This window comes from Prinia subflava, chromosome 5 (assembly GCF_021018805.1).
Source record: "Prinia subflava isolate CZ2003 ecotype Zambia chromosome 5, Cam_Psub_1.2, whole genome shotgun sequence".
NCBI lineage: Eukaryota > Metazoa > Chordata > Aves > Passeriformes > Cisticolidae > Prinia > Prinia subflava.
The window spans coordinates 29,811,854-29,829,583 of NC_086251.1; the positions used below are offsets into that span (position 1 = coordinate 29,811,854).

Genomic DNA, 17,730 nt, shown 5'->3' on the forward strand with positions numbered 1-17,730 from the left:
CCCACCAAAAGACCCTGCTGTAAAAGGACATGGTATTACGAGACTTGAGATGGAGGACAAGGCCCATTACTAAGAGACACTGGTTTTCTTCTTCCCCCTCGCTGTTCAGGAGAAAACTAGCACCATGGGAGGCTTGCTCATGTTATTCCTTCAGATGAGAGACCTGCTACCTGTCCATGCTGGGCAGGTCCCCACTGTGATGTCTGTGGGGAGAGTCTGCAGCAACAGGCTCAACAGGACACCAGCAAGCACTCCCCAGAGCACATCTGCTGCTGCCAACAAAATCAATCAGCTTCTCAGTGAGTCACACCGCTGGAAATCCCAGTGTCAAGTCACCCCCAGATCCCTTTGTTCAAAATAAAGTGGGGCATGGATGGGGAAGGGGGAGAGAAGGTGAGAGGTGAAGATGAGGCTCATCTGGGCTGCAGGGAGGTGCCTGTATGCAGCTGTTACAAAGCACACTGACAGCAAAAGCCAAGGTAGGGCTCCTCATCTCAAATGCACGGGCTATTTTCAGAATGGTGGATTTTACTCATTCTGATCAGAAACCGGGCTTTTCTGCCCTTCACGAGAGACCAGAGCAACTCCCCTGATTTCACCTGAACCTTTCACAACGCCTGGCTGCAGACCACAGGATTACCAAAGGCAGCCCAACATCCTGCCCTGCAGGGACACATCATATCTCAGACCTTTCAGGAGGATGGGCAGTAGGAATGGATGGGATCAGGAGACAGGACACTCATCTCCCACTGTCAGCCACCTCAGAAATGAGCAATTCAGTCTAAACTAGTTGCCTGGTGACGTAGTTATGGAGGGGTCCAAGGTACAAGCCCCTTCTGGGAGGGCCCAGCTTTCTCCACAGACCACAAGGGAAGCCTGGACTGATAAGTTTTAAATGACAGCAATAATGTCCATCTTTAGCAAAAAATAAACAGAGCAGACACCTCCTGCATACACGTTACAGTGAGTCCTCTCTTCTCCTACACCCAGAAATTATGACTGGCCTGTACTTGGAAGGAAAGCTTTTGGAAGATACAGGCATTGCACAATCTGAAAAATTTTGGCATGAAAATTCTCTTTGGTCTTCCTTTCTTGTGCAGATGGAGATAATACAATATACTGGTCAGAGTAGGTTTGGAGTGAAGACGGAGGAAGAAAAAAAAGAATCAATTTTTTCTTTGAAAAACTGTGTCTTGATCCTCTTCCCTAGTGTTAACCCAAATTTTCCCCCACTTTTTGTAAATCTCTCTCCCTCTTTTTTATCTATCATTTCAATGTACTTTTGTGGCTGGATGAAAGCACTCCATGTACAATTACTAAGTGAAAAGTCAGAAATAGCTAGTCCTCTTTTATCCAATATATACAAGAGCTGAAATTGTTTACACTAGCCTAATTTTTGAGGGTAATCAAAAGTTTTATTTTAACCCCCAGTAATCCAGGCAGTCCAGGGTTTCTCTCTAAATCCTAACTGTGAAACAGTGGAATTGGCCAAGCCCAGGAGGCACAGCTGAGAAAGGCAAATTTTGCTTATGGGGACCAAGATGCTTCAAACAGAAATGTATGGAGAGCTGATAACCAGAGTAGCCAAGGACGTTGTAAGCTGTAATTGAGTATTTACAGAGCCATGGGCAGCCTGAAGCTGGTCTGGAACACTAAATTTTAAATAAATGAGGAGAGACAGAGGATAGAAAAGCTCTCACCAGCATCCAGCAAGTATTGTCTTCCTCTGAGCACCTAAATTTGTAAAACTAAATTACAGCTAAGAGAAAGTCTTGTCTCCTGAAAACTACTTTCAATGTATATGGCATATATGGCATACTGCCAGTATTGTTTTACCTACTTATTGTCATGAAGATGCTGAGTCAGGTGCTTTCAAAATAGGCAGGCTTTCACTCCTTTTCTTTTTAGATACTCTATATAAAGTTGCATTCATCTTCAGGTACTATATGCTGAGAAGTAAAGTGGGAAAAAAATTCCCAATGGTATACAAAGGGACACAGGATTTCAAATAGTGTTTGTCTCACAAGAAAACTCATCTTCATCTTCATCTTCAGGCTGAGGTCACATTCCTTCAGAACATTTTAATGAAATATATCTGTTTAATAGGATTTCTCAGAATTTCTTGTTCTGTTGGGAAATACTGGGCCAATGTTTCTCATTTTCATTCTCTTGTTTTAGTGTCTGACTCTCACTTTGCCTTCTATTTGTCCTCACTATAATAAAAATTAAAACACCACTCCTACTGTCAGTCAGAGCCAAAAAACCAAGCTGAAGGCAATAATTTATTGTGCATTCAACTAAAAATGCTATTCTCCAAATAACATTATGGATAACATCCATCTGCTTTGAAATCTAGTTCTGATTATGCAGAATAGCTTTTGGCTGGTCTTCTGCTAGCAGTGCCAGCTGTTGCTGTTGAATGATCAACAGGACCATGTTGCCAAATAGATTTCATTTCTGGTTTCTTTCAACCCAAGGGAGTCTGACAGCACCAAAAATCATCTGAAGTGTGACTATTGTCTCAGATCCTCCTGCTTGCAAAATTCTAGACTTATTTTGAGGTAATACTCTAGACACAAATCATAATACTCTAAAACCTCTGCTAGAATATTACCTATATGTTAAATGGACTATTTTTAGCCTCAAAATTTACATCAAAATTAACTGTCCCTGGGACATGCTTAATGCAGAGCAGCTGTGTAGCATAAGCACAGCTTCAGTATGTTTGAAAGCAGAAACCAACTTTAGGAGCTGTGTGGAGCTGTCATAATGATCCAACTAATCTACTCCCAGTACAATAAAAACCAAAGCTATCACATGTACGTCTTTTGTCAGAAACATTGCTTTTTCATGACTCAGGCACAGACATGAAATATACATCCAGAAAGACCCAAACATCTTTCACCACAGGTCTCTGGTGACAGTGACAGGAAAGATGTTCAAAGCTGGACTTTCATTACGCTGCTCTCTCCCTTTAGGGTATTGTACGTGTGTGATGCACGTTGCCCACGCTCACCCTCCTCCGCTCACACCACATCACAGAGTCAGGACTCTTGCTTGTCATTCCCAGCTCTGCAAAGCAGCTCAGCTCCCCTCCCTCTACTCAGCTCCTCTGACTTTCTGAGAAGCCCACTTGAACTGAGAAGTGGATACACTCATGCACAGTTCGGAAGCGCTGCTCTCTGCCAGCACTTGCGCTTTGGGCTGTGAGTATCCATGGGGAGACAGGCAAGCTGTAGGACCACTGAGAGAATTTGTTCCTTCCAGCTTTGCTCTTTCTTGGAAATCAATCTCTCAAATACCAGGAGGAGAGAGAATGGAATAGTTTACAAGATGACTGACTTCTAGCTAATTAAAATGTAAAGTCAATGTTAACAACAATTACTGTTGTGTTTATGGAAGGAAAAAACCATAACAACATTCCCTAGGAACACAACAAACTTGAGCATTGCAAGTAGAATTGGCTTTATAAGTACAAACTTCTAAATGGGAGTTGGGGAATATGAAAAGGACCTCGACATTTAAGAGCATTTCAACCCAAATTGTATTAAAAATTCAAACACATTTCTCCCACTTCACCCCACCTTATCCCTTCAGCCCCAAGGCAGTTTGGAAAGGCAGCTGCAATTCAAATCTGTCTCTAATTATTTGAAATGCTTAAACAAAATCCTTGCTTATAATTAGTTGGTTAAATCATCTGCTAGGTCAAGTCCCTGATGCAAGTGCAGTTTGCTCACATAAGGTAATGGAAAACAACAGCCCACACCCTTAAGTGTGTGTCTTTACAATGAGCCTGTATATAATCAACACATGAAGACTCAATAAATCCTATTCCAGCCGCAGAATAAGCCTGCCTGTATTACTGTGGATTAATCTCTATTCTGGCTTCTGATACAGCTTGGACTCCACTCTCCTTGGGGGATCCTTGCCCTCCCGTGACAGAGGAAGCAGGGAAAGACAGCTGATTTTGGCAGCTGCTAAAGTCCTCTCTGCTGCCAGGGAGAAAAATACTGCGAGGCACATACGGAAAAGCTAAGTGACCTAATTACACAGCAATGGGATGAGTGATTGCCAACAAGCAAAAGGAGCAGGCAAGCACAGCCCACCTGGGATACCCTTGCAGACTAATCCAAACTCAGAGTTTTTCCAGTGTATTCATGGTGACAACTCTTCCAGGCATTTCTGCATTAACCATCCCTCCAGAGGAAAGTCTACACAGGTTTTCCATAAATGGGCAGGACTGGATTTCAGTGCTTTCTTTCAGGAAGAACTAAATCTAAGGATTCATATAGCATTAGAAAGTACTGACAAAAGAAGATGTTGATGAGAACTGGTCAAAGCTGAGCCGTCTTCTGCCTCTGGGCTATCAAAACAACAAACATGTCAGAAAGCACAGAGTCAGCACAGCCTTAGATGACAGAAGATTTGTTCTCTCTTGGTGTAGAGGGAACCACGGGAACTGGGAATGAAACAAGTCTAGTCTGCTGTCTGCCAGTGCTGTGTTGTTCCTTTTTGCGCTTTGCCCAGTTCTTACAAAAAGGCACATCACATCTCTGTTGAGAGCACCCTAGCCATTGCAGAGGCCATCCCTTACCTGGCAAAATGATTGATTTGTCCTGACAGATCAGAGTTGCACATCCTGGAAACAGCATAAGTCAAAGAGCTGCATTTTGTTGGGATCATTGCTGCTGTATATTTTTCCTCTAGGGAGCAGTTCAGGTGGAACATACAGTGCTTTGTGTCAGTCAGTATCTCTTAAATGGGTTGCACAGACTCAGTTTTAAAGGTCTGCTCACATGTCCAAAGACAGCACACAGAAGAATACAGCTCTCTCACTTCAAATTAAATAAACAAATGATGGCACACACCACCCTTTCCTTTGGTATCTCAAAGCAGTTGCATCACCTACCTCTCTTTGGTGCTGTGCTTCATCCATGCACCAATCTGGCTGCACACAAACTTATCCAAGAAACAAAGCTGAGGTGCTGCTGAGCTGGAGCCAACCATGCTGCGCAGGGCCCAGGCAGAGCAGATACCCACATACTGCTGCTCCTGCTAGTCACACACTCTCTCATACATCCAAGCTTATAAAACACACCAGAGAGGGAGATGCAGAAGATGGAAAGGCCTTTAACATGCTTGGATGGTACTGGGTTTGCCCCTGCTGGCTGCACTGATGCAGGTACCCTGGCATGTGGCAATGAAGGCACCAGAGAGAGGTGCACAGTTACCTACCTGTCTGCTGTCTTTCTGATTGCAAGCTTCCAGTGTGATTTGGGAACCAGTAGAGAAGGAGGTAATGGAAAGACACTTGTCCTGCTGTCTAATTAAAGGGTCACTGAATATCCACTCCTTTGGGAAAAGAAAAAGAAAGGTTTCATTAGGATCCAAACAGTGATCAGATGAGGGAGAGAGAGCTTTTTCTATCAGCTATCTTTAAAACCTCTGTCTTTTGTTCTCTTCCTACGAAAGGCTTCCTGGGAAGACTACCACAACAGTTGTCACCTGATCAGAAGTTTACGCTCAGGCTTGGTGCATCATGACCATTTCAAAGCCTGCAGCTGGCTTCCCTCACAATCTGAGGTGTCTGATTAACCCTGGACCCCATGCAACTCTCTGCTCTGCAGCTTTACAGATTCAGGCCTACAAAGGAAAAAGGATCCTGAGCCCTGACACATGATGTGCAACTGCTTCTGCATATTTCACACAGCAGACATGTTCTCCAACAGGTATCTGGGACCTACAGATTGTCAAGCAAAGCATAACACAGGCAAGCATATCCATATATCACCAGCACGCATAAGGGACAAATGGATTCATTTTTTCCTCCCTCTCGCTAGATGGATACCTGATCCTATCAACTGCTACTACGATACTTTCCCCGAGAAAGAAATACAAAATGCAGTAAGTTTCAGAGATTTCAAATGGTAATGACACAGAGCAATGAGTTAGGTTAAATGGCACACTGAATGCTGGCTGCAAACTAGTTTCCAGAAGTTAACAGACATGAATATGTATTTTCTGGCATAAAATCCTCTCCTGTGACCCTTAACTTTCTCAAGCGGCTTCCCTGCTGCTTCCAGTCACCAACAGAGAGTCTGAGTGCAAATCTTCAGCTTGTATACACCATCACAGCTCCACTGCACTTAGGAGAACTGCACCACATTACTGCCATGGGGATCAGCAGTTTAAACTCTATTTGTGCTTTATACCGAAACACACCTGCAGTACAGCACAATTCCAGTCATCTGCAGCTACAGCTGAGCTGGCAGAGCAAGGAATGTTTCTAATCCAAAAAATCTCTTACCCACATGCTAGGGTACTAGCCAAGCACAGCCCCAAAATGATTCTCAATGAGTCTGTCACTCTCTCAGCATTTAAGCACTACCTGCTGTCTCTGACTGATGAAAACTTTCACATTCCGTGTCTGACTGCTGAGTCTGTTGAGCCAACAGAGCTCTGAGAGATGGGCTGCTTTTTCTGCTTACTACTAAAATCATTACAGGGTCAAATCCTTCCTCCCTTCACCTCTGTATCAACGCACCAAGGCCAGAGATTCAGGCCTCTTCATTCAGGTAATAAAAAGGGTAGGAGCAGGAGCAAAGCACCAAACTGAAGCCTGCCTTACCTGAGTGACAGGTGGATTATTCACCGTCCCTTTACAGTGTCCCATGCCAGCCAACATATTCCCTGTGGTATCCTGTGCCTGAGACTCCAGACAGTTTCCTCCTTGTCTAATTATTCCTGGAATCAACTCCTTTTCAGGAATCCTTGAAGTAAAATGACAGTTGCATGGTACTTCATACGTAAATGTCCAAAGCACTTTCACATTTATAAGGCTTTAATTGGCCCCTGACTGAAACACAGTCCCCTGTATTTGACAGAAAATAAACAACATCATGCTGCCCACTGGAAATATCTGGAAGAGGCAAAAATCAAGTGAGATCTTGCTCAGAGGACTGGTACCTTTTTGTTTCAGAAGGCATACCAGGAACTTTAGGGGTACCCTAAGCAGTTTAATGTGATGATTCTGAAAGAGTCTGAAAGGTAGAAAGAAGCTGTTTCCAGCAAAAAGCCATATCCACACTGATTTGTTCTGCATCTTCCTACCCCTTTCTCGGTCTTCTCCCCAGCTAACACATATTCTATTGGCAGGAGTGCAGGGAAGATCTGTCCAGGCCAGACTACAGCTGGATGTTTCAGCTTCCACTCACACTAGTCACAGGCTGAGGTTTAAAGATGTGCTGCCAGGGTGTGCTGGTTTGCACATGCCAGCAACACAGCTCTACCCAGGCTGCCTCCCAGCTGAGCAAGGACACAACCGTGTCCTGACCCAGAGCAGGGGGAGCCACAGGCACAGCTGCTTCTGGCATTCCTTGGAGCCTTCTCTGAACCACCCAAACCTCTGCACTGAGCCTGTCCAGTTCTACTTGGCTGAACTCCCTCCAGACAGAGCATCCAGCAGGCAGAGACTGAGTCAAAACTGGGAGGGGTGTAGTGCTCTGGCACTTGACTACACCCCACACCTCTGAAAACACCACTGTTGCACATCTCCAAGTGCAACAGCCCCCCACAGCCGTGTGGGGCAGAACAGAAGGCAGATCTTTTGCAGAGCTGTGATAATACAAGCCAGGAAAACACAGGAGCTTCCTCACCAAAAAGAACAGAGAAAATCTTTTCCAAGCATAAGATTCTCTTTTGCCCACTGTTGTCAAGGCTCATCTTCCCACCGTGACCCACCTCCCGAATCCTTCAGGGATTTCTACAAGCGAAGAACTGACTCACTTGAGCTCGGGGTAGACATTCTCCAGATACCATTGGAAGGATTTACAGTTCAGTTTGTGTCGCAGCTCCACTCGGTCTGCAACACTGGAAACACAGACAGTTTGCTGAGAATAAGGCATTGAACAGAGGGAGGGGAACAATGAAGATTGACCAGGAGGTTTGAGGGAATTACGTGACTTTTTGCCATTACTCATTCTCCCACGTAACTGTTGCTGGGTTCAGAGCACTAGCAGTGACCTGAGGTGATGAGGAGGAGAGAGGCAAGTGGCAGGAAATAGAAATGGAAGACAAACACCTTCAGAGAGCTGCTCTAGCACTTCCTTTGGCTCAGAGCTATGGCAGGGCCCAGGTCCCACTGTGTTGAATAATACATTGCAGTAAAACTGCTGTAAGATCAGGAAAGTGTTTCTGCCTCTGGGTGCCCCTGTAGAGGCATACCAAGAAACCTGCACAACAATCAACTGCTGAAAAGGCCTAGAAAGTGTTTGTTCTCAGGTACATACAGATGATTAATCTGTGTGTGCTAAAGCATGTCTCTAGCTCATGGCAGCAAGTCTAGGCTCAGGCTGAAGAACTGAGACCTGGAGAATTTAATTATTTGTTCTTAAGCAGTTTGGGAGACGGGTGGGAATATAACGGGAGATTACCTCAAAATCTCAGTAGCTGTGTACTGTGGCAGTCCTCCCACTGCTGATTTGTTTGGCTTTGGCTGGCTGAAGAAGAGGATTTCCCTCCAGCATTCCTACTGAGCAGCTGAACCAAGAACCCTTGTCTTTAAGCTATAACTCTACATTTGTGGGTTGGGAAGGAATTTCAGCTGTACCTGTGTACCTCTCCATCCTCAGCCCACAGACACCACAAGTAGATGAGGCCACATACCTCAGGGGAATGTTCTTAGATTTTATATCCACATCAGAATTGAGGGGAAGGAGGGTCCATTTTAGGCCCAGTTGTCAGCGATGGTGTCAAAAGCATTTGCACCTTAAAATCTAGATTTAATGCAGGTTCACAGAGCTGTTACTACAGGAAATTGCCGGAAATCAAAGTCTTAGGCTCTGCTCCAGCTTTTATTCAGCCAGTGTTGCCAGTAAAGTCACTAGGAAGTCTGTGTGAACAAGAACTGCAGATTTTGCCACTAAAACACATGAGCAATATATCCACATACAATATACAATAGTCTGGTTTCCTCCACAAGCAGCAGGGTTACTTGCTTTGTGGTCCCAGCTCAGCTGCTGCAGTCAGCTCAAGGACTGATAAATTAGGTAGGCAAAGCTATTTTTATGAAGATATGTAATGCATCATGATTATAAAGCAAAGTGTGCAGCAAGAAAATGACCTGGTTGTCATAAATAAGCAGGAGATGCACCATTATCCTGTGCACACAGCTACACATTTGAGATGCAACCACATTTGCCAAGTCCTTACACTGATACAACAATAGCCTTTTGTTCACAGGCAGATAAAACCCACAGAAATACAGCATTCCTGGGATTTTTACATTTATTGGGGAGTCATAGGGGTTTGAGAGCACAGACAGCAAGCTCTCCTCTCATCCCAGGTTTGGTGTCCACCACTGATTTCTGGGTCACAGAGAACTGTTGAGCTGATAACAATGAGTCCCATGTGGCCTGAAGACAGCTTTAGCAAAGGTGCTGTAAGAAGCACAATTCTGCAGATTGTATTTCTAGATCTTGCCATTTGCCATGCTCTCTCCTGCCCTACAATCCAGGCAAACTACCCTCCATCCATCAGGAGAGTGGGGAGTGCACCAAGGGAGTGCTCAAGATACAGCTCAAATTTCCACAACAGCTGCATGCTGTGATAGAAAAATATTCCTGCCTATCCACTTAAAGTGTCTGGTCTTTTAATTTCATTACAGATTCCTTTGACCTTCTGCTAACAAATGATTTATGTAGTGTTACCAGGGAAAAAATAAAGTGAATTAGAAGCAAACCTCATTAGCCAGACACTCAAGCTACAACCTCCCTGGCAGGCCAGGCATCCACAGCACCTCTATTTCTCACACTTAGCCCCAGAGAAGACCTAAAAACGATTTCTTGCCACCAAGGGGTTTACCAGAGCCCTCCCACCAAGGCCCGGGGCAGCTTACCTTCCAAAGGACTTGCCAACAGCCGAGGGCCGGGCCTCGTAGTAGTACTGCTTGTACTGGTCCATCCACACCTCCGCCGTGCGCTTGGTGTTCCTGCGGGCGGGAGCAGCGCGGCGCTGAGCGCGGGCCCGGCCGCAGCCCCGGCCCTCCCCGGCAGCGGCACGGCGGGCACGCCCAGGGCCTCTACTGGGGACAGCCCCGAACACGAAACCGAGCAGGCAGCGTGCATGGGCAGAGACTGAATGTGTGAAGCCTACAAAGCCTTGCAAGAACACTTCAGAGGTTAAAAATTTAACAGCCGTAGTTTACGGTGACTTTTTCACACACACTTCCTCTGCAGAGACGCCGGGCCTGACTGTCACCATGACACGTATTTACAGTATCCCTTTTCCCAGGTTAGAATAACGTCCCGGGATAATTCAGCTGGGAAAGCAGCTCTAACCTCCCGCCCAAATCAGACTAGCTTCAGATTAGGTCATGGTGTTCAGGGTCTTGACTGGTTGCGTTTTGAAATCTCTGACTATGGAGATTTCACCATCTCTCTGGGGCTCTGCAGCAGTGCTTGACCACTCTCATTGTCAAGCACTTCATCTCATGTCTTTCCTTTTTCCATCTGTCCCGCAGTAGCAGTTGTCCTCAGGGTTTATCTTAGAGCATGTACAGCTCAGAGACAACAGAGATGTCCAAGGACTGCTGAGACCCCCGTACAAGTCACAGGGCAGCATCTGTGAAGGGCCAGGGTGTCTCTCTGGCACACTGCTCCCCACCCCGCCACCAGAGACTGAGGGGGAATAAGAGACACAAATACAAACAGCAGAGAAGGGAACAGGTTTTGTTCACAGAAAACAGCAACTCATCCTTCCCTTGAGAACAGATGCTCAGCCACAAGCTGTTCTCTGTTACCAGGCAAAAGCACAACAAAGGATTCAGACTTATTTAGACATGCCCAACATGAAGGTGGCCTGGCTGCTGCCAGGAACTCTACCCAACACCTACTTGATGTAAGTCAGCGCGTTGCCCTCAGGAAAGTCATAGGGATGGCGCTTCCTGAACACGTGTCCCACTCGACTGCAGGGAACAATCTCCAAGCTGCCACCACACATCCACACTCGGAAAGAGAGCTCTGGAAGAGACCCCAAGAGTCATACAGCCGCAAAAGTTCCAAGGGCAATTTTCTTACCCCTCTGCTCTAGGTGCATTGCCTGCAACAGCAAAATCAGGGAAAGCAATGTCGTGGTGAGAGCAGAGAAACTGTCCTCCCTTTGTTAAAATGGAGGCAACCATTGCAGCTCAGGGACTTCCAAGCCTTCTCCAGTCCTGCTCCTCTTTGGTCTCATTTCAGTGAGACACCTGTGCATTTGACCAGGTTGCTCAGGATGGCATTTGGCAACAGACTGAGACCACTGCCCACACACCCTGTTTTGGACTTCTGTTACTCTCATCCCTGCACACAGATGGAATTAAAAAAGAAGAATTTACTGTGTAAAGCAAATCATGTGAGGAAGAAAGGGAATTTAGAAGACGAGGGGAAAGAACAGAACACGATGAGGGTATAAGGTGTCAATGTCTAGAGCTAAGTCCTCTCCCTATGTTATCCACCCTACAATAGTTCCTTCTTCTCATTTTGGTTGGCTCTATTACTAATGAAATAGAGCAAGTGACTGTGTTGCAGTTGCCTCTGCTGGGGGAACTGCTCAGAGCAGATACCAGTCTCATATAGCAGGACTATGAAAATACAGAGAGGATCCTGCTACTTGAAGAAATCCATCCTATCCTGAAGCTAGATTCAACATTTTGTTAAAGGATTAGAAGAGCATGGAGCTTTGATGTGCAGGCACTTATTTACATCACAGAAGGTGACTTTGCTCAAGCTTATGGGTCTGTCCTCACAAGTTTAATCACTGCCACACCAGAGGGATTTTCCACTTTCAATTTACGTGGCGATGAAAAGAGAAGAAGGAAAATGAAAATTACCTGGGTGGTTTGGTAGTCTTTACCAAAAGTGCTTCAGACTGCATAGACCGATAACTTCAAAAGCTTTACTCAGTTGGGATCTCCCTCTGGTAATGCATGATTTATGCAGCTCTGATGCTTAGAAATTAAAAGAAATTATGTATCCAGATCTAATGGATATTTGAAACCATGTACACACACTAACATCTTCCCAACCTTCATTTTTCTCCATAGCTTTCCTCTCTCATAGCTTACCTCTGAGAGGTAGCTCAGTGAGCTGCAGGGTGGGAGGAGATGGTCTATTTAATGTAGCTACTCACTAAAACCCCCATTTGATTAGACTGTATTTTGTAGTATGTCTTACTAGCTCCTGACTCTTATCCAGAGCTAATTACTTTCAGATTCCTTTTAACAGAGAGTTCCAGATTTGAAGAGAGAAAGGGTTTTAGAAACAAACAAATTTAAAAAAACCCAGGACATGAGTTTCTGTCTGGTGATGTGTCCAGCTGACATTTGCTCTCCTGGAATGAGCTTGTGACTCACTTTGGCCTACCAGAAAAACTAAACTCTCAGTCTGGCATGTATAACTTGAAAGTGATGTCCATTTCCAAAGAGAGGATTTCTCACACCATCTTAGACAGAACTACTCTCTCATCTCATCTACAAAGGAGGACCAAATTCAAACAGTCCCTTCCCACTCAAAATTGTAATATTTAGTAAAAATAATGTTTCAGAACATTACCAATATTTTTCCTTGATCAGAAAACTCAGTTTTCAATTAGGTATGGTAAACTGTTTCTAAAGAGGTTTGATTAACCATTCAGAATTCTTCAAGGAAAATGAATACTTTTGTTGTCAAATCCAGGTTGGTTTCTATCCCTCCGCTTTCATAAGCAACAGACTTGATGGAGGATGAGGGACAAGTGACAGGAGACACTGAATTTACAGAAAAACATCCTAACAAGGCAAAACTGGCAAGACCTGTACATGTGGCTGAGTCCCACACAGCCTGGCCCAGCCACTGCCAGGCTTTACAAAAGCTGTTTCAAGGAGAATGAAGCAAATCCTGTGGAGAGATTCTGTGGTTTTGATAAGCTCTCTATGGAAGAATGGCTGGGAGCATGCAAATAATTTACTTATGCTACTTATGGCAGAGAGTTCTACTTAGCATCCTGCTACTGACATACAGACCAAACTTCAACACTGGACTCCCAGGTGGGCAGAAGCAGATAGAGAAAAGCCTAAAGAAATATTCTTTCTCCATCTTTGGGGTGTACAGCTTTTACATGGGCACAGCTCAGAGGCTGGCAGAATGGCCAAGTGGCTGGCTTTGCAGCTGGAGCAGGGCTAGGATGGCAAGGAGCTGAGTTTGGTTCTGCTCCTGAGGGACATAAGGGAGGGGATCTTCATGCCCAGGTAAAGGCTTCTGTTCCATAATGCTTAGCTGATGCTACTAGGACTGCTGAGACTCCAATGCCAGCACCATTTAATATCTCTTTTTAATATGACAAATACCATAAAACTGAATCAAGATCTGGAAAAACAGAGACTCATTATTAGATATTTTGTTTTTAAAATGTGGTACCTTGAGAGTCTATTATCAGCCCAAAATATTATTTAATGGTTTTAGAAAGCATTTCAGAAAGAGGCAGCTCTCCCAGCTGTCTTCAGAGAAACAAATTTCCTCTTCCTGACTATTTCATTCTTTCTAATTGGTTCTCCAGGTCTTAGGAAACACCATACAAATTCTTCTTTGAAAGGTTTTATTTACAAATCTGTGACATTTATGGAACCTGTAGAAACTGATTTTTTTTTTTTTTGCAGTGCTAGCTACAAAGAAATAAAGAAATCTACTTAAGTTGATTACAAAAGGAAAGGCTTTTATCTCCTCAGCTCCATCTACACCATTTCTAAATTAATTCCCTGAATGTTTGATGTCTCCATGTACCCCCCTTTGACATTCATGTTTCTTTTGTCATTAACACCTGGTGACATTGCAGCATCCCTTCACATGGGGCAAAGAGAGATGCCTGGAATATGTGTGCCACTATTAAGATGGGTTTTAAGCATCATGCCCTAAAACAGCATGCCAGTGGACAGACTACACTGGGCCTCTGAATTCCTCAGATGTTTGTGATGCCCTAGCCTGCTTCTAAATGTTTTCATTCTGAGTCTATTTGTTACCAAATTCCATTTACAAAGAGGCTTGTTTTATTAGGAAAAATATCTCTCTGACCTGTCAAGCTGGGAGAGCAATTCAGACTTATCTGCAAGAGAGGAACAGGTATAAGAAGAGGCTGCAGTAGTGGCTGCCCACTGCACAGCTGGGGCAACACAGACTGTCGTGTGAAGAACTGGAGGAATATTCTCCAAAAACAAGCAATAATTTAAATATCAGGAGGTTCCTCTTTCTTTCTTATACTGTGGAAGCTCCTGTATAGTAGCACAAATGCCTGTAGGAGAGGGTAGCCCTCAGGTACTTTACGCTGACAGCGATACAGCTCTGACCACTTTGTGGATTACCTGACCACTACATGACCTAACCTTACACTGACACACTGATTAGATCTCTCTCAAAAAAAAAGCTCTGGTAAGCAATGAAGACTGGGAAGCAGTTCTGCATTAGTGTATCATTGACTTGAAATGTCCTTAACTTACCAAAATTTTCTCCTCCCCAGATGTCCATTTGAGTATCATATTTTCCCAGGTGGTTAAACCAGGACTTATCAATCACAAAGATGCCTCCTGCTATGACAGGGGTTCTGGAAGAGAAAACAGAAATCCAGAAAAAATAATCACACATTTATGTAGCAACACAAACCTAATTCTAAAGGGCAGACAATTTGTCAAGGTCCCATTTAAAAGAGAAAAATAGTAGAGCTGGAACGTGAGCCTGCAGCAGGTTTCTGAGATGTCCCTCACTAGATCATCCTCATGCCTTTGTTAGATAGTCTTCCAAGCACTATAAGAGTAATGCTGTGTCTTTTGCATTCATACAAATCTGCACAGTGTGAAGGAATGATGGGCACTGTTTGATGACTGTGTTCACCAATTAGACATGGTGTGACAGGCTGCTGCACGTACTGCTGTGCTGTTAACAAGCTGGTTGCTTCTGGAGTGCAAAACAGAGGTTCACAAATTACACTGAGGAATTAAATGATACTTTTATATTACAAATAGGGAGCTGTCTGCCTATACAGACAAGCACCATAACTCTTCATATCAGGATTTGTTACATTCTACATGTCTCAGAGCCATGTACCCTGCAATGGCACTGGCAACAAGTGTTCCAGCCAACAGAATCTCTTTTGTCCATGGACATGCAGATTTAGTAGGTGGGAGTAATTCCATGCCCACATTACTGGTAAGATTCAGTTTTCTGATCTGCTTTACACATGTGGAATGGCTGTTTATCTGCTTCATTCTGTAAGTTTTCATCTGAAAGATGGAGATAATTAGAAAAACCCCAAAGAGATTTCTGAGGCATTCAGAGTGTTGAGTTAGGGAGAACACAGGAACAAACACATAGAAGAAGAGGTGGCTTGTAGAGGTGGCATGTATGATAGTAAATAATCGCTATTCTTACAATATTCAGAGAGCAGTACTCTCACACCTAGGGTATAGACTTCAACGTATTCAGAAAGCAACATGAAGAGTTTGTCATCATCAGGTGAATGCTGTGGCATTTTGTCCTCAGCAAGGCAGCCCCTGTACCCTCCTTACCACACTGGTGAAGGCTTAGTAAAGGTATTTGGAGAAGTGTACCCTGTCCATCAGAGTGTACCTTATAGACTGAGTTGGGTCTGTTCTGGACATCTTCTGCTCTATAGGAATCTGTTCCCACTTAAAGTGAAGGCTCCAGTCAAACCCTGAAAAGGAAAAAGACATGCCAAACTGGTTTTCTAATTGTAAAAACACTACTACTAGCTTCAGTGATAGTCTGCACCTCTATTTCACAGGCTATCCCTATGTTCCTTCCCTGACCTCTCTCACAGTCTACCCAAAATGGCAATAGCCTATCCTAATGTAGACGTTACCAGCTTCTGTCCTGCCACCCTCATTCCTTAGCATTACAGATCTCTCTTCGCTTTCACTCCACGCTTTCAGGAGAGTGTTTTCAGGCTTAGATGTAATTGTATTCTGGCCACTTCGTTTTACCAAGCCCTGTCTGCCAGAGTTACAAGGCTTTAATAAAGGACTCTGTGGGATATGATATATTCTGGGAACTAAGGCCTGCAGTTCACTGTAACCACCTTGTCTGTCAAGATTACCATGTACTTACAGAAGGCCTGTGGTGGATGATAGAGCACAGCACAGTCACTAACTTCATACCATTGTTAAGGGCACCGAAGAACAGGTAGCCTTTGGCTGGCAAGCAGTGCAGAAGTGAGCCCCAGCCATAAAAGATGTAGAAGGGCACCAGGAAGTGGGGTGGACACAGGGACAGCTGCAGTGGGTTCAGTGTGAGGGGAGAGGTGTAAATACTTTTCAGAAGATGCCATGAGATAGCCTGGCAGATCACAGCAGCAACTGGAAGTGCCTCTCAGACTCCAGTGTACATGTAGCATAGCAAGGACACGGTGAGATATTTAACCAATTAACTAAGTCCTGAAACTGCTAAATGTCATGACAGTGATTCAAGTTCAAGAGGAAAATACTAGTTGAGTTTTGTTCTAACTCTTCAAAAGATCTTGACTTTGCAAGTGGCATGAGAAAAAGGGACAGATAACCTGTCAGGAAAGATCATCACTACGTTTTCTTGGAAAGCTGAAGAGAACACAACTTACTTATCATGCACTATCCCTCAGGTCTAACTTACATATGCCATTCATTATACCCACCTCCCCTCAAATCTGCTGATGCTGCCAGATAGGCAAAATTATCCAGGCTGATAACATCAATGATTGGACTCACCACTCGGGTATAATCCTGAGGGAGAAAGGGGAAAAAAATCAGTGTCAGGCTTTCTTGAATGTTCAGCAAAGCTGCCAGAGATCAGGAAACACAAAGTTGCACATGTAAATCTCTGCCTGGTTTCTCCAATATGGTTCTGGTAGCTGTACAAGAGATCTGTGGCCTCGAAATCCAAACATGGAGGTGGTGGGTGCACTCCACAGATGTGGGGAATGGAGTCAGACTCCAGCACCTAGGAATGCTGCTAAGAAACAGCTCTTTATTTCCTGCCCAAGTCACAGGGCATCAACCACTGTCCCAAAAATGTTGTGTTTGCTTTTGATATCTATTGACAGCACACCTTCTGCTCAGCCATCCTTGAATTAACTCATTATCATCAGCCTAGAAATTATCAAACCCCTAATAAAGCATTTTCCTAAGAAGTACTATGAATCAAGATCCCACATTTATGATTCATAATTTTTAATACATATGACACTTTGTATACATTATAATATCAAGACATTGTGAGTACTTTATTGCCATAAAGGCATGTAGACATTTACAGTTTTCTTTCGCAATCCTTTTAGTAAGCAGAAGTTGGACAATTTTTCAACATCACAAGACAGGGCATTAAAGACAGTGTTGTGACAGCTGACATGTAAGATGAAACTGAGCTGGCAATGCCAGAAACAGCACTTTGTTATTGGACAGCTGCCAGCATCCGTGCCTTTCCTATCAAACCTTCATTTTGTGCCTTGCAATAGTTCCTCATGAGGTACCACACTTGGCTAGGACGGGACATCCTTGGTAAGAGGATTCATGTTTTTTCCCCTCTGAGCTGTAATGGTTGCCCAGCCAGAGTGTGTCTGCCCAGCTTGAGACTCCAGCACCCACCTGGCAGCCTGGTGTGCCAGCCACTACTCCAACCAATCTGTGCCAGGACTGGCTAGGGCAAGACTGAAATCTGAAACAGGATGCACATCAGA

At 44.3% G+C, this 17,730-nt stretch overlaps 1 protein-coding gene across 3 annotated transcripts in view; it reads right to left on the bottom strand.

Annotated features, from left to right (window-relative positions):
- GALNT16 (polypeptide N-acetylgalactosaminyltransferase 16) overlaps window positions 1-17,730 on the bottom strand; it is a 72,745-nt gene that overhangs the window by 5,626 nt on the left and 49,389 nt on the right. For all 3 annotated transcript variants that reach the window (XM_063398730.1, XM_063398729.1, XM_063398731.1), the window contains exons 7-14: window positions 16,690-16,777; window positions 15,633-15,717; window positions 14,507-14,610; window positions 10,892-11,018; window positions 9,896-9,988; window positions 7,786-7,869; window positions 6,629-6,770; window positions 5,236-5,352 (exon numbers count right to left, since the gene is read on the bottom strand). In XM_063398730.1, coding sequence (XP_063254800.1) covers window positions 5,236-5,352; window positions 6,629-6,770; window positions 7,786-7,869; window positions 9,896-9,988; window positions 10,892-11,018; window positions 14,507-14,610; window positions 15,633-15,717; window positions 16,690-16,777 — 840 coding nt within the window. The remainder of the gene's footprint in view (window positions 1-5,235; window positions 5,353-6,628; window positions 6,771-7,785; window positions 7,870-9,895; window positions 9,989-10,891; window positions 11,019-14,506; window positions 14,611-15,632; window positions 15,718-16,689; window positions 16,778-17,730) is intronic.